The 16,407-nt window shown below is 48.9% G+C and overlaps 1 protein-coding gene across 3 annotated transcripts in view; it reads right to left on the minus strand.

Annotated features, from left to right (window-relative positions):
• FANCM (FA complementation group M) overlaps window positions 1-16,407 on the minus strand; it is a 57,055-nt gene that overhangs the window by 5,524 nt on the left and 35,124 nt on the right. For all 3 annotated transcript variants that reach the window (XM_088058100.1, XM_088058101.1, XM_088058102.1), the window contains exons 12-17: window positions 13,778-13,935; window positions 13,146-13,310; window positions 4,533-6,390; window positions 3,411-3,490; window positions 3,242-3,310; window positions 2,699-2,809 (exon numbers count right to left, since the gene is read on the minus strand). In XM_088058100.1, the coding sequence (XP_087914226.1) occupies window positions 2,699-2,809; window positions 3,242-3,310; window positions 3,411-3,490; window positions 4,533-6,390; window positions 13,146-13,310; window positions 13,778-13,935 (2,441 nt within the window). The remainder of the gene's footprint in view (window positions 1-2,698; window positions 2,810-3,241; window positions 3,311-3,410; window positions 3,491-4,532; window positions 6,391-13,145; window positions 13,311-13,777; window positions 13,936-16,407) is intronic.

Genomic DNA, 16,407 nt, shown 5'->3' on the forward strand with positions numbered 1-16,407 from the left:
CACTCGTTTTGTGCGCTTTCAAAAGATCTGATTGCCGAGGGCTGGGCTCCTCCAAAGCCAAGCGCAGCAGGAGTTTCAGAGCCAGAGCCCAGCCTGGCTCACCCTCTCCTGCTCAGGATTTGGGACTCATCAGACAAGGAGGCCCTGGCACGGTGCAGCTCAGCCCAGGGAAGATTCCCATGTGAGTGTGGTGCAGGAAACTTGATCCCAAATTCCATCAAAACCGGGCAACAAAACATTCCCAAGGAATGGAACCAAAGCAAGTGAACTCGGGAAGATGTTTTCTCTGAGATATTTTTATAAAGTTCATTTTTCCCCTGTAATTTCAGCTATAAAGTACTGGAGTAATGAGCCACAAAGTAATTCTGTATCTCCAGGCCTCCAAGAGAATGGTTTGTTTGCCTTCAGAACACTTGGAATAAAAAGCACAGAGCTGTAAATCTGAATTTAGCTCCTGGAACTCTCAGGCATCTGCTGCTGCATCCCTGATTTTCACATTCTCCTAAACCTCTGAATTCTCTGCTCACAGCAGCCCACAACCCCGAAGGACAGGAATTATTAACAGTTCCTTTTCCCAAAGGCTTTGGATCATTTGGAACACTCAAAGCCGCAGTGCAAGGACACCAAGAGCCGTCAGTGCCGAGCCCGGGCACCCTTGGGAACTGATTCCCAGGGTTCAGGGCCAGGGGATCTCCTGAGACCCGGAATTCTGCCCTCTCCAGCACTGGGGATGTTTGGGGAAGCTGAGGTGTCAAGGCAGAGTGGAATTTCCTATGCTGACACACTTTTCTTCCTTTTGCTCTCACATTAAAAAAAAAAAAAGTTTAAATCCAAGTGAAAAATGGATTTTACTGCACCTCCTTCTTTCTACTCCAGAACATAAAACACTGACACCGTTGGGAAGTCTTAATAATGAAGATTATTGTTAAAAAAACTCAAAATGTCCCACATATTGTACCCTGGAGCTCTGATTATGGCAATTTCTGCCCAGGGCAACCACAGCCATGAATATTTCAGTTTTCAGCTTCAATAAATCTGGTGCTGCCTCCTCCCCTGCCTCCATCCCTGCTGAAGTGTTAAACACTGAGCAGGGCTGAGGCCATTGGTGGGGATCATTCATGTGGGCAAGCAGCCCAGTACTGGTAGTAATAATAATAATAATAATAATAATAATAATAATAATAATAATAATAATAATATCATATTATTGTTGTGTTATATTAATAATATTTTACCATTATATTTTGTTTAAATGTAATTATTATTATTATTATTATTATTATTATTATTATAATATACAATCCTAGAATACCCTGATCTAGAAGGGATTCACAGGGAATAATTAATATAATATAATATAATATAATATAATATAATATAATATAATATAATATAATATAATATAATATAATATAATATAATATAATATAATATAATATAATATATTTTTACTATAATTTGGTTATTATTATTATTATTATTGTTGTTATTGTTGTTATTTTCTTCTGGACAGGACCCTGAGCTCTCAGGGCTGACTCCTCTCTGGGTGTCTCTGGAGTCGCCCTCTAAGCTGTTCTATATTATTTATAATATATAATTATATTATGTTATGTAATTATACTATAATTATTTTATTATTATATAAGTATTTAATAATAATTAGAATATATGTTATATTCTATTATAATGTTATTATAATTTTTATATTAATCTGTTACTATTATTGCCATTATTGTTATTATTAAATTATTAGTACTGTTATTGGGTTTTTAGGGTTTTTTGTTGTTGGTTTGTGCTCTGGACAGGACCCGGAGCTGTTCCCAGCTGTTCCAGCCCTGCCTGTCAGGCTCCAGAGCTTTCCCAGCATTCCCAGAGTTCCTCAGGAGCTGCAGTGGCACAGCACAGCCCCAGCCCCACATTCCAGCTGCAATTCCAGCTGCAATTCCAGCCCCAATTCCAGCTGCAATTCCAGCCCCACATTCCAGCTGCAATTCCAGCTGCAATTCCAGCCCCACATTCCAGCTGCAATTCCATCCTCAATTCCAGCCCCACATTCCAGCTGCAATTCCAGCTGCAATTCCAGCTGCAATTCCAGCCCCACATTCCAGCCCCAATTCCAGCTGCAATTCCAGCCCCACATTCCAGCCCCACATTCCAGCCCCAATTCCAGCTGCAATTCCAGCCCCACATTCCAGCTGCAATTCCAGCTGCAATTCCAGCCCCAATTCCAGCTGCAATTCCATCCTCAATTCCAGCCCCACATTCCAGCCCCAATTCCAGCTGCAATTCCATCCTCAATTCCAGCCCCAATTCCAGCTGCAATTCCATCCTCAATTGCAGCCCCACATTCCAGCCCCAATTCCAGATGCAACTCCAGCCTCAACTCCAGCCCCAATCCCAGCCCCAATCCCAGCCCCAATGCCCCAATCCCAGCCCCAATGCCCCAATCCCAGCCCCAATCCCCCAATCCCAGCCCCAATGCCCCAATCCCAGCCCCAATCCCCCAATCCCAGCCCCAATCCCCCAATCCCAGCCCCAATCCCAGCCCCAATGCCCCAATCCCAGCCCCAATGCCCCAATCCCAGCCCCAATGCCCCAATCCCAGCCCCAATCCCAGCCCCAATGCCCCAATCCCAGCCCCAATGCCCCAATCCCAGCCCCAATGCCCCAATCCCAGCCCCAGTTCCCGCTGTCCCACCTTGGCTGTGTGCCCGCTGAGGCGCCGCTGCCGCTTGGCTGCTCCTGGCCGGCTCCTGGAGCTGTTCCTGCCCCGCTGGAAATCCCCGCTGTCCTCGCTGGACGTGTCTGACTGCAACAGGGAACACGGAATGAGGGGAGACAGCTCCAGGGATCCACTGGATCCCACACTGCCGGGGGTGGGAAGGGACCTTAACGCTCCTCAGAGCCGATAACAGGGCAGAGAAATGGGATTTGGAAGAAAAATCAGGTCAAATGTGCCATGAATTGGCTTTTTTTGGCTCAGAGCTTTGTGGCAGGGAGGTGATTTCACCCTTCCTGGCTGTTGAGATGTTTTGGTGCCAAATAACAGCTCCAAAGTCATCCAAGCCCCGATCCTGGAATGTCCCAGGCCAGGCTGGACAGTGGGAGGTGTCCTGGCTGGGATCTGAGGTCCCTCCAGCCCAAAGCACGGTGGGATCCTGTGCTGTGAGCAGACCCTGGGGAGGAGCTGGAGGGAAGCAGGAATGAGTTTCCATTGCTTCTCTCCCGTTTCTCTGCTGACCACGTTCCGAGGGCGCCGGCGTTTCCCGGTGACCCCAACTGGAGACTCCAGGTCGCTCCCATCCATCCCCTGTGGGAACAGGATGAACATCAGGCCACAGAGCCATTCTGTTCTGCTGTTCAAATTCCCATTTCGCTGCTCTTGGCTATTTTTTCCCTCTAAGACTCACATCAGGAGATTTCAAAACATTCTTTTTTATCATTTTTTTCCTCTGGAAAACGATCTCTTCCTCGCTGTCACTGCTGGGTCCTGCAGAAAACAGAATAAACAACATTCACCAGAACTGCACAGTTGCCAACACAATTTTGTTATAGCTGAGCAATCAAACCCTGCCTCTCTCAGAAAAGCACCTCCAAAGGAGATTATTTATTGATCTACAGGACAAATATTGTTCTCTTCAGCCTTGTTAATCAAAAGAGATGATCTCCAGCTGGGATGGACAATAAATCCTGCTTCCCTGGAGAGCCCAGGGGGGAAGTGATTACCCCAGGCAGAGAAGGGAAGCAGGAGAGCAGGAGAAACCCTTCAAAGCTGGGCAAGAGGCAGAGCTGGGGCAGCACTTTGTGACACAAATGCCTGTGACAGCACCGAGTGGGGCCTGCAGAGAGGCCACGGAGCTGCTCCAGGGCTGGAGCCAGGCTGGGAGAGCTGGGAATGCTCACCTGGAGAGGAGAAGGATCCAGGGAGAGCTGGGAATGCTCACCTGGAGAGGAGAAGGATCCAGGGAGAGCTGGGAATGCTCACCTGGAGAGGAGAAGGATCCAGGGAGAGCTCAGAGCCCCTTGCAGGGCCTGAAGGGGCTCCAGGAGAGCTGGAGAGGGACTGGGGACAAGGGATGGAGGGACAGGAGCCAGGGAATGGCTGCCAGTGCCAGAGGGCAGGGATGGATGGGAGATTGGGAATTGGGAATTGCTGGCTGGGCTGGAATTGCCAGAGCAGCTGTGGCTGCCCCTGGATCCCTGGCAGTGCCCAAGGCCAGGCTGGACATTGGGGCTGGACATTGGGACAGTGGGAGCTGTCCCTGCCGTGGCTGGGGTGGGATGGGTGGGATTTGAGGTCTCTTCCCACCCAAACCATGCCAGGATTCCAAACCAAGAGGATGAAGCCTTGCAGGCACCATTCCAAGCTGGACAGCTCCTGGATTCTGCTGTCCCCTCAGTGACCCAACAGCCATTATTCCTCTTCTTCCAACCTTCCCAGCTCAGTCATAAATCCAAAGTGAGGATCCAAAAACACTGGATCCTATTTCCTAACCACAAAGGTCTAACAGCTGTCCCACCAAATTCCCTACCTGCAGCAGGAGACCCACAGGATCCACGGAGTTTGGTGTCTTCCAGGCCTTCTGTCCTCCCTGAAGGGGAACCCATGGCTGATCTCCCAACGTTCTGCCTCCGTGGGCTTTCTCTGACTTGCCCTACAGGAGACACCTCTGGAATTTGCTCCCTGCCATTCCAGAAGACTTTCATAGGAATTCTTTTGACAGCTTTGATGTTCACACCTTTCCTCCTAGTTGGGGTCAGAAATGGTGAAGCTTCAGGGGGTTCCCTTCCCGTTCTGCTGCCTCCTGAGCTGAGGCCAGGCCCTGCAGCAGGAGCAGCCTCGGTGCCTTCCCCGTCACCCCTGGCCCTGCCCTGGGACGCCGGCGCTGTGGACACGTCCCTCCTCTCCAGCCTTCTGCAGCCCCACCCTGCCGAGGCTCCCAGCCTGGAGCCGTCACTCGGGGAGGTTTTTACATCCTTGGTGGATTCAGCCCCGTGCAGTCTGGGGGTGTCAGCATCCCTGGTCTCCTCCGAGGTGTCATCCCCGCTGTCCTCGATGGAGAAGCCCAGGTCGAAGGTGATGGAGAACAGGTCCTGGGAGCAGTCGTAGGGATCATCCACTGCTGATGTTCCCATGGATTCCCTGCTCCAGGGCTGCTCCCTGCAGGGCTGGCTGGGGCTCCCACGGGGGAATTCCCTGCCTGGCTCTCCCTCAGTCCCAGGGATGGTCCCAGCTGGACCTGCCCTGGCTGGAGGCTCCGAGCCCGTGGGGCTGCCCTCGGCCGTGTCCTCACCAGCCTCATCCTCAAACAAATGGAGACTCTGCTCCCCAGCAGCAGCTCCAAGGGCAGCCTCTCCCGTGTCCTCGGGTTTGGGAGGGCCGTTTGTCAGGGGGTGGTTCCTGCTGGGAGCATTGTTTGGGATCTCAGGGAACTCCTCGCTGTCGAACAGGCCATCCAAGCTGTCATTCCAGAGCTGCTCCTCCTCCTCCTCCTCCTCCTCCTCAGCAGCAGCCTTGCTAGGTGACATGGTCTGGGCCAAACAGGGACTTCTGGAGGCACAGACTTCCCTGGGAGCTGTCACTTTGGGATTTTCCAGGAGCAGCAGTGAAGGATCAGTTTTTGGGGAGACACTGTCCCGCAGTGCCTCTGAGCGACCATGGGGGAGAACCTGTGGGGCAGGAGATGTGGTTCCTTCACCCCTCATCACGCTCTCCAAAGCCTCCAGCTCATCCCCAGTGGGAGGGGACTGGGACAAAAGCCTCTGCACCTGGGAAAATGCTTGTTCCAGCCCCGGGGGCTCCTTCAGCAGCGGGAAGGGATCCCTGCAGGATTCGGGGAGATAAAACAGGTCGGAGGCCACGGGGGAGGTGCCGTAGCCCGAATCCCTGCGGATGCTCCCGCTGGCTTTACCTGCAGGGCTGTTCTCCCGTGCTGCTGGACTGGCAGGGGTCTCAGGGCTGTCACTGTTGTCACACAGGTCAACAAATGCATTTAAGTCAAATGTCACCTCCAGCCCCTCGTCCCTGTCACTGGCCAGGTCCGAGTGTCCGGCCACAGCAAGCCTTGTTCCCGAGGGAGAGGCCGAAGGATCCTCAGGCAATGCAGGAACCTCCCCGTGGAGTCCAGGAGCTCTCTTGGGAGCCCTGGGTTTGGTTATTTTAAAGGTGGTAAAGAACTCACTCTCATCATCACCTGTATCAGGTGGGAATGGTTTTGGTTTTGGTTTTGGTTCTGCTTTTGGGTTTGGTTTTGCCAGGTCTTTCCTGGAGCAGCGAGCTCTCTGATCCCAGGGCGGGTTGGCCATGGAGAAATGCCTTTTGTTCCCTGGAATATCCACATCTTCCATCCGCAGGTGAGGCTGGAGCTCCTGGCCATAGCTGCAGTCTCCCTGGGGACACAGGGCAGTGGTTACCAGACACACCCCAGGGCTGCTCCCAGCCACACTCAAAACAAGGGACAAAGGTTTTGTTCTCCTGAGGAACTTCCCACAGACTCTGGATTAATTTTTCATGGATGCCTATAAATCTGCTGCTCAAAAGACAACCCGCTCTGTTAAACACCCACTTGGGAAAAGCACAGTGGACCTGGACGTGCAGGATGTGAACAGAACAATTATTTTTTGGCAGATGAATCCCTGGACTCCTTAATCCCTGAAATTACACGAGGTACCATTATAGAGGGTGAGAAAAATGACTTTTACAATCAGACTGGCTCGTCTGGAGGTATTTCAGGAAGCAGGATCCAAAGCCACCTCCCAGGAATTTGATCCCTAACAGGGTTGGGGATCCTCTCTGGTTGCAGCAGACAAAGCAAACTGTGCACTTTTAACAGATTTTGTCATTAATCATCATCATCATCATCTTTTCATCACCAATTTCACACAGATGCTGATGCTCACACCATCCTTTAGTAGATATACCCAAAGAAACTCCAAGTCTGGATTTTTTAACTAAAGATCTCCAAGGAGATCCCCAGACTACATCAGCTGCCTTAGGAGAAGGTTTAACAAAAGCCAGTGAGGAAAAGAGGATTAAAGGATGATTTTGATCTGGCAGGTTGTAAATAATTCCTTTTCCTCCAGCCTGGTCAGAGCACAGACTCAAGACATGGAATTCTTTGTCTGGAATCCAAGAGGAACAACAAAGCTGGGTCCAATTCAGGCGTCCCCTGAGCAGAGGGAGCACTGGGGTGACAATAACGGGGCTGATCTGGATCTCTTGGGGCTCACAGGAACAACTGCCCCTTGCACAATGGCTCAATTCCAGCATTTCAGCATCACACAAACAAGACAGAAATTAAATGGATTAAGGATTAATTAACCAAACCAGTGTCTGTGAGTGAAACGGGAGGAGGTGCTGCCCTGCCCACCCCACACAGCTCTGAGCGCTGATCAGGAGTGGCCCAATATTGTCCTGCAACCCAAAATTAACCAAAGTACAACCCCCAAAACCTACAAACCAAATCAAACTACAACCCCCAAACCCAAAACTAGCCAAGCTTCAAACCCCAAACCCCACAAACTCAAAACCAATTGAATTACAACCCCCAAACCCATCAAACTACAAACCTCAAACTCATCAAACGACAACTTCCAAAACTCACAAACCCAAAACTCAAACTCCAGCCCCCAAACCCTCCAAACTCCAACTCCCAAACCAATCAAAGTACAATCCCCAAAACCTACAAACCCAAACCAAATTAAAATACAACCCCCAAAAGCTACAAACCCAAACTAAATAAAAGTACAGCCCCCAAACCAAATCAAAATACAACCCCCAAAAGCTATAAACCCAGAGCCAAACTCCAACCCCAAAACCTACAAACCCTAAACAAAACTACAACCCCAAAACCCTCCAAACCCAAGCCCAATCAGACTAAAACTCCCAAAATCTACAAACCCAAGCCAAATCAAAATCCAACCTCCAAATGTTCCACACCCAAAACTCAAACTAAACCCCCAAGCCAATCAAAATACAATCCTCAAAACCTACAAATCCAAACCCACTCAAACACAACCCCTAAAACCAACAAACCCCAAACTAATCAAGTTTCCCAGAGCAGCTGGGGCTGTCCCTGGACCCCAGGCTGGACACTGGGGCTGGAGCAGCCTGGGATGGTGGGAGGGGTGGGAATGGGATGGGATTTAAGTCTGGGATTGTGGGATTCTAGCACAGGCAGCAGGATCAGCGAGGAATTTTCCCAGGAATGTCCCCAGGTCCCTCCACACCCCCCTGGCTGCTCGGAGCCTGGCAGTGCTGCTGGGGCCAGGAACAGCCCAGCAGCCAAATTTAGCATCTAGGCCAGAGCTGGGTGGCCTGGCTGGGGTTATGTAAGTGCCCCATTTCCTGGGAATACTCCCGGGAATTCTCCCGACAGAGCTCCCTCCTCTCCAGCCAGGGCACTTTGGGAATCAGCACCTTTTGGCCTGAAATGCACAACTTGTGGAACCTTAAATTCCCTGCTCAGCTGCCCCTCTAACCCAGAGAGCTCAGGGTGTACCAGCTCCTCAGAAAACAGGTCAGGAGCAGGAAAACAGCATCCGAGATTATTGTCAATCCATGCCCCTGCCTGGAGCCACTGATTCGCTTTAGAAAACAAAATCTATTTTAGCATAGGACATAGAAACAGAAAAGGAATTTCTTACTTTTCATATTGATTTTTTTTTTTAATTTTTAATATGTAAATATATCTGTAATTGCACCCATTCTGTTTTCCAGGATTTAAATTTAAGGCATCAAATACCAAAATTGGAATTGCCCCTTCTCTCCTCAGAAGCTGCTTTGGATGCACAAGATTCATCTGCCTGATGAAACCCTGGTGATGCTGCTATTTGAAAATGGATGATCACTCTGTAGACAGCTACAAAGAGGATTTTTAACAATTAAAACTCCTTTAAGTGGAAGCCTGAGTGAAACCCTGCAGAATTCCCCCCTTTGGTGTGTTCTCAACCCCTCCCATTCCCCCCTCTCCTCCAGGGCCTTGGAACAGCTTTCAGCTCCTTTCCAAACTGCTCTGTGGTTCCAGGAATTTTTTCTGATCATCTTTTCCATCTTTTACCAAAATTGCTGCTTGGTACAGCACCAGTGCCCCGTGTCCAGAGCACCCCCAGTTCTGGTGCCCTCCCTGAGCTCATGTGCTCATTTCCCTTTCCAGGAACTGAGGAATGAGCAGAAGAATCAATCCCTGTTCCACCACTGCTCTGTTTCCAGAACACACTTCAGGGGAAAAAACACCGTCAAAAACTCGGTTTTGGAGGTTTAAGTGTATTACATAGGATGATCTTTAAAAATTTATTTAGTTGAGTCACAGAAGAAGCCTGAGGGACACAGAAACCCCAGTTTCCTTCTACCAAACCGAGATAATTCTCTCCCTCATGGCATCACAGTATTGATGGATCTGCTCATTCTGCTGGGCTTTGCTTTCAGCTACCCCTAAAAAACCAGCCAAAATCCCTAAAAAATGATTACAAAATCCAGGATATGTGCCCTGGCAAATATGGGAACAGGATCAACAAAGAGGCAGAAGAGGTGAATGTTCAAGAACATCAGGGAATAAATGAGGATTCCCAGATTTGCTGTGGCTGTCCCTGGATCCCTGGCAGTGTCCCAGGCCATGCTGGACAGGCTTGGAGCAGCCAGGGACAGTGGGAGGTGTCCCTGCCCTGGCTGGGGTGGGATTTGAGGTCTCCTCCCAACCCAAACCACTCCAGGATTCCACAAGAACGATCGTGTCCTGTCCCTGCTCTCTGTGCTCAGCACGTGGAGCTGGACGCTCAGGCCATGGATTCATGGAATGGTTGGAGTTGGAAGAACCTGCAGGACCATCCAGTCCCACTCCCAAATCTCTCACTGGGAGCACAACCCCAGCAGCAGGAAAAGCACCAAGCACCTGCAATTCCAGGTCTAAACAACCCATCCTGGCCTCAGTTAATGCTTGGACTCCAAAGATTTGGCAACAAGATCAGAAGAAGCGATTCAAAGGAGCTGCTTTAATTGGAGAGCTGAGATTTTGGGGCTCCCTGACACCTCACCCTCCAAAACCAGCCCAAAGCCTTCCACCTTCTCTGGAATCAGAAGTTTTGACACATCTCAGAAGAGGATTTTAATCAGAGAGAATTTACTGGCAATGAGGGTCTAAAAAACCCAAATAAAACCATTTCATTGTCCTTACTTAAACCATTTTTAACTTTTCATTCAGGCTCTCCTGAGGAAAAAGGTCCAGCTGAAAACTGGTGAAAAAAACAAATTTCCCCCCAAAACACATCTGATTTAAAACTCTAAAAGTTTGGGAAGCCTTCTCAGGTTCACTGGGATTCTGGAATGTCCTGGGAATGTTTCACCTGGAGGAACCTGAGGCAGCTGATAAACGACAGCTGATTTCAGAGCCAGAGGTTCCAGGCTCATCCCAGGCCTGGGAGATGTGACAATCCCAAAGATTTTGGGATTTATTTTGTTCTGCTTGTGAAAAGCTGGGACTTCCCACTGCCAGCTTGGAAATGGGAAAGATCCAGAGTGAGCCTCCCACTCTGGACACTAAAACAAAGCGTTCCTCTAAATTTAAATGTTTTAAACACAAACAAAGCACTGGCACTTCCCTGTTCCCAGAGAAACCTGGGCAAATATCATCCCACTAAAGGGATTACTCTGCCTGGCCTTATTTCCAAACAGCACAGTTTAGTTTGCAAAAAATGCTTAAAAGAGATGGAATTATTTTGCAGAAGGACAACTTGAATTGTTCCCATGTTGCACCAAAAATCCCCCTGGCAGTAAATGCGTTGCTGTAGCAATAAAACCCCCGGGGCATTAAAGGCTTTGCTGGATGTGCCTTTTCCAGGGGTCACATTTGGGGCTTCTTTGACTTTTTTTTTATTTTCTTTTGACCAGGCCAACCTCTTCTCGAAGATTTTTAAGATGTAAATACAATAGAATTTTTTTTGCCACCCATTTTCACTTTATGTGTTAAAAATAATCAAAAAAAAGCCTTTAAATTGACTTTTTTTAAGCTGTTATGGAAACACAAATTTCTTGAGTCACTGAATGAGTACAAGGAAAGGAAAGCCACACATCAGTGAATTTCTTCTCTAACAGAAAACACCCAAAAATCCCTGCAAATGCCTCTTGTGCTGGCTTGTATTAAGCCATGTCAAATCTCTGAATGAAATTCTGCCCAAGAAACAACTGAGCAGAAATTTCCAGATTTTGGTTATTCACAGTAAAATTGTGATTTCCCTGACTTTATGTTTTATTCCCCAGTAAGAAAATCATCAATAAATCTGAGGTTTGAGGTTCCCTCTCTCGGGTATTTAAGGAAAGAGCTTTGACCTGTATTGGTGTTAAACCCCTCTGTTAATTAAGCACCGTAAATGAACGTCAGCCAGATCAGCTGGGTGTAATTAGCCAGGGAATATTTATAGCAGGAGCCTGGGTGCACAGCACATCCATGCAAACCCTTCCACCAGAGAATCATGGAATGCTTGGAAAGGACCTGAAATCCCATCCTACCATGGCAGGGACAGCTCCCGGTGTCCAGCATGGCCTTGGGCACTGCCAGGGATTCCCAATTTCCCATCCCAAACCATTCCCTGTGTCCTGTCCCTCCATCCCTTGTCCCCAGTCCCACTCCAGCTCTCCTGGAGCCCCTTCAGGCCCTGGAGGGGCTCTGAGCTCTCCCAGGACCCTTCTCTCCTCCAGGTGAACATTTTGGATTCCAGTGGGAGCATTCCCTGCTGTGGGAACACGGTCAGTGGCTCTCAGGGAAGGCAGGGATGATTTCAGGGAATGTTGATGAAAGTCAGGCAGGAGCTCAGGGCAGAGCTGATCAGCTCAGTGCTGCATCTCCCCCTCCTGTGGAACGCTTCTGGTGCAGTTTGGTGTCCCTGACTGCACTGGCCGGTGTGAGAGGGACCCCAGAGGCTCTGAGGTGTCGAATCCTGGCTCCTGCCAGAGCTTTGCTTCTCCCTGGGAGGCTCCAAAGGGTGAGTGCTGGGCTTTGTGTCCCCCCTCGTGCTCCTGGGGACACCCTGGCAGGATTGTGAGGGAGCTGCACCTCTGCCTGGGCCACAGCTGGAGAAGGCTGGAGGCCAGCACAGCTGGATCTCACCCAGCTGGGCACCTGGGGGGGCTCAGCCTGGAGAAAAGGAGGCTCAGGGGGCACCTTCCAATTCTTGAACCATTTCTGTCCTCCTGCCATCCTTCCTGCCCCATCCCTCTCCCTCTGCAGCCTGTCCTTGACCCCAGCTGGGGCCAGGGACCCTCAGAGGAGCCAGGGGTGTCTGTGGTGGGGTGGAGAAGCTTTTCTGAGCTGGGCAGGTCTGCTCACAGCCTCTGGCAGCACAACTACAATGTCTCCATTCTCCTCCTCCCTTAGTCCTGCTATTAGTCAGGAAACTCTGGCAGCTTAGCAACAGCTTCTGATGACCTAAAAAACCTCCACGTGCTGAAAGGCAACATTTGGGGAGCTCAGCTGGAGAGAGAAATAATGTGGTGAACCACTGAAGCCTCCATCCACCCTACAGCCACTTCCCTGTGCCTTCCAGAAGGATTTCTGTATCCATCCCTGTCAGAAAACAAAATTCCCATCTCCCAGATCCTTCCCATCCATGTTTGTTTGGCTTAGCTCCTCTTAGCCCTTAATTCTCAGGAATAATTGACTTTTTAGTTCAGAAAAACAAACCCCAAAGAGCCTGAAAGCATAAATCCCCTCAAACATGCCCTGTGTGTTCCTGCATGACTGTTCTGGGATGCTTTGATGGACACATGACACCAAACTCTTCCCAATTCCTGGAACAGCTCTGGTTTCCCTCTTGCTGGCTTTGCTCCTTGTATTTAATGTCATTCTGTCATAAATTGATACTGGAATACATTAAAAAAAGGCTGATTTAAGGGTGGGGTTTTTTTCCAATCTAGGGAAACACATTTTTTAAACAGTTTTAAACAATTTTTCTGTGGAAAAGATTAGGAATCACAGCATAGCAGTGGGGGACATTCTGAAACAAGATTAAATACACATAATTCATTATCGGTTATTTTTTTAAAAATAAAATTATTATTGAAAATAATTACTGGTTTGGGGCTTTTTTTAAAAATTTCATTATTTTTAAACTGTTCTAGCTGTGCATCCAGTCCCTGGAGAGGATTTTTTTACCTGCTGGTGCCTCATCAGCTCCATCATTTCCATGGCATGGATGAAGAGGTGACAACGATCCGAGTGATCCACCAGGGATGTGGGCAGAGGCTGATTCTGCCAAATTCTCCACTCAGACAAAGAGAGCTCCAGAGCTGCCCCCTCCTCGGGCTTCTGCAGGGGGAACTGGGATGGGAAAGGAGATTTTCAGCAAGGAATTGTTTAAATATTATCAGACAGGTTTCAGTCTGGTCCCAAATAAAAACAGCAGGAGCAAGCTGGGCTAGGGGAAGGTGCCCAGGGCAGGGGGTGGAATGAGATGGGTTTAAGATCCCTCTAAACCCAAACCATCCTGGCATTCTGTGGATACAGCATCCTGCGTGGAATTGTTAAAATCAGGAGCAGAACTTAATGGATACTGAGACTTCCTAATACATTTTTAATTCATCGACCCAACTTTTAATCTACAGACCTTTTTACTTACAGACCCAAGCTCAAAGAGCCATTTCAAACATCCCATTTTGAAATTCTCAACCTCAAAACCCCCCATGTCAACCTCAAAAAGGCATTTTCCAACAGGCTTCCTCCAAATCCAGAGTTAGCTCTGGCATTCCCAGCACCTGGTGTCAAAGGAAAGGTTGCATGGAACTCACTGGTGTTTCTTGCAGGTTTTCTAAGGTTTCAAACTGAACTGAAGGCAATACTGGTTCCTTTATCCCATCACTTTCCTTAATCCTGTAGAGTCTGTCCCATATTTCAAACTCCTCAGGAGACAAGGCCCAGCTCTCATGGGAGCTCATTTGCTTTTGGCCTGTGGGAAAACAATAACAGGGAAATGTTACCTGCTGTAGGAATAAAAGAACTTGGTGTGGGACCAAAGAAAACATCTTCCCTCAGCCACAACCAAAACCAGCTGCAGAGATTGTGAAGCCAGGGACAAGCATCCAAAGAGTGTTAATGTTTTATATATGGATAAATATCATTAAGCTGCTGTTTTGGGGGAGGACATCATTTAAAATAGAGACAGATATAAATCACCATCCCACTGCCAAGTCCCTTAAACAACCCTGGAAGTGATTCCAAAGAATCAGAGCTGAGAATGTGATTTGTTTTCAGGCCAGAGGTGTGAAGCTGGGAGAAAAATGACCAAGGTAATTGGCCAGTGTCTGTACAGACAGGATTTGGGGAGGATGTGCAGCCCTGGCTCTGGTGGGAATTAATTCCACACAAGAGGAATCAGAATCAGCCTGGATCTCTCAATCCTCTCAAGCTGCAGCTGCCAGGGGCAAACCCTGAGCCCAGAGCCCTGCTCATGTCCTGGGCAGGAAAACCTGCAGAAAGGAACCAACAGTGATCTTTTTAATCACTAAAACATCCCAGAAGATCAACACTGCTATGAAGAATTTCTGATTCAAGGGTAGGAGATGTCACATTCCTGAGGAGAGAACAGCCAGGGCAAGGACCTGGCAGAGGAAGAAAAAAGAGACCTGAAGGAAAAGGAAATGAAGAACAATTCTTAGAGAAGCATTTGGAACCAGGGAATGTTGAATGGGAAGGACACACAGGGATCACAGAATCAGGGAACGTTGAGTGGGAAGGACACACAGGGATCACAGAATCAGGAATATCCTGAGTTGGGACACACAGGATCACAGGATCAGGAATATCCTGAGTGGGAAGGGACACACAGGATCACAGAATCAGGAATATCCTGAGTTGGGACACACAGGGATCACAGAATCAGGAATATCCTGAGTGGGAAGGACACACAGGGATCACAGAATCAGGAATATCCTGAGCTGGGACACACAGGGATCACAGGATCAGGAATGTCCTGAGTGGGAAGGGACACACAGGGATCACAGAATCAGGGAACGTTGAGTGGGAAGGACACACAGGGATCACAGAATCAGGAATATCCTGAGTTGGGACACACAGGATCACAGGATCAGGAATATCCTGAGTGGGAAGGACAAACAGGGATCACAGAATCAGGAATATCCTGAGCTGGGACACACAGGGATCACAGGATCAGGAATATCCTGAGCTGGGACACACAGGGATCACAGAATCAGGAATATCCTGAATGGGAAGGGACACACAGGATCACAGGATCAGGAATATCCTGAGTGGGAAGGACAAACAGGGATCACAGAATCAGGAATATCCTGAGCTGGGACACACAGGGATCACAGGATCAGGAATATCCTGAGCTGGGACCCCCAGGGATCATCCCAACCCCTGTCCCAGCCCAGACCCCCCAGCAATCCCAGCCTGGGCATCCCTGGCAGCGCTGCCCAAGGGCTCCTGGAGCTCTGCCAGCTTTGGGAATGTGCCCATTCCCTGTTCCTGAGGATCTGCTGCCATCCAGCCCCAGCAGGGCACACTGGGAACAACGATGACTTCAGAGCTGCGCTCCTGCGGGACGGAGACGAGATGATCCCGTGATACCAGCCCAGCTGAGCCAGGCAAGGAACCCTGCAGCAGCTGGCAGCACCTGGGAACAGATCATTCCCAGAGCTCTGGGCTTCCTGCAGGGGAGCACAGGGAGGATTGTGGCTGCCCACAACATTTCCCAAGCACAGAGAAAGAGGGACCTGGACAAACAGGAGTGCTGGAGAACATTCCCACCCTGAGTGGGGCTGATGAGGCTGTTTGGATCCAGGGCTGGGAATCACCACATCCTGCAGTCCCTGGCACAGCCTCTCCCCTGCCTGGGAAGCAGCTGGTGCTGTCCCATGGGTAATTATCATTAAATTAAAGATAAAATAAAGAACATTCCCAGTTAGGGATGCCAGGCCCTACCAGACACAAACACAGCACTCAAATCATCCACACCATTCTCCTTGGTTCTCTCCAGAAACAACAAATTTTCACTGGGAAAATCTTCCCACCTTCTTCAGCTGGGAAGAGAGCAAGAATTATCCATGGGAAAGGCATGAAGACCCCACAGAGGACTAAACACTAAAGCAGGTGCTGGTAATCTTAAAAAGCGAGTCCAAACCAATTCTCATTAGGATAAAACCAGCAATTTTAACATGAAGTTGTAAAATCCAACAAAACCCACGGTTATTGATGACTCCAAACTGATCCCTCTGAAATGAGGGAGTAGAAGAATTGTGGGGAACCAGCAGAAGAATTAAGAAAACGAGATTTCATCTGGATGAAAGCAAAAAGGAATTTCTGATAGATTGAAATGAGATTCAGCTCCCAGGAACAACAATATGGACACGCTCCTCACCTGAGCAAACTCTTAAAAAGAACCCCAAAAAAACAAAACCCA

The sequence above is a fragment of the Pseudopodoces humilis genome, chromosome 7 (assembly GCF_049639895.1).
Source record: "Pseudopodoces humilis isolate 2021_Gansu_Grassland_sample_001 chromosome 7, ASM4963989v1, whole genome shotgun sequence".
In the NCBI taxonomy this organism is placed as follows: domain Eukaryota; kingdom Metazoa; phylum Chordata; class Aves; order Passeriformes; family Paridae; genus Pseudopodoces; species Pseudopodoces humilis.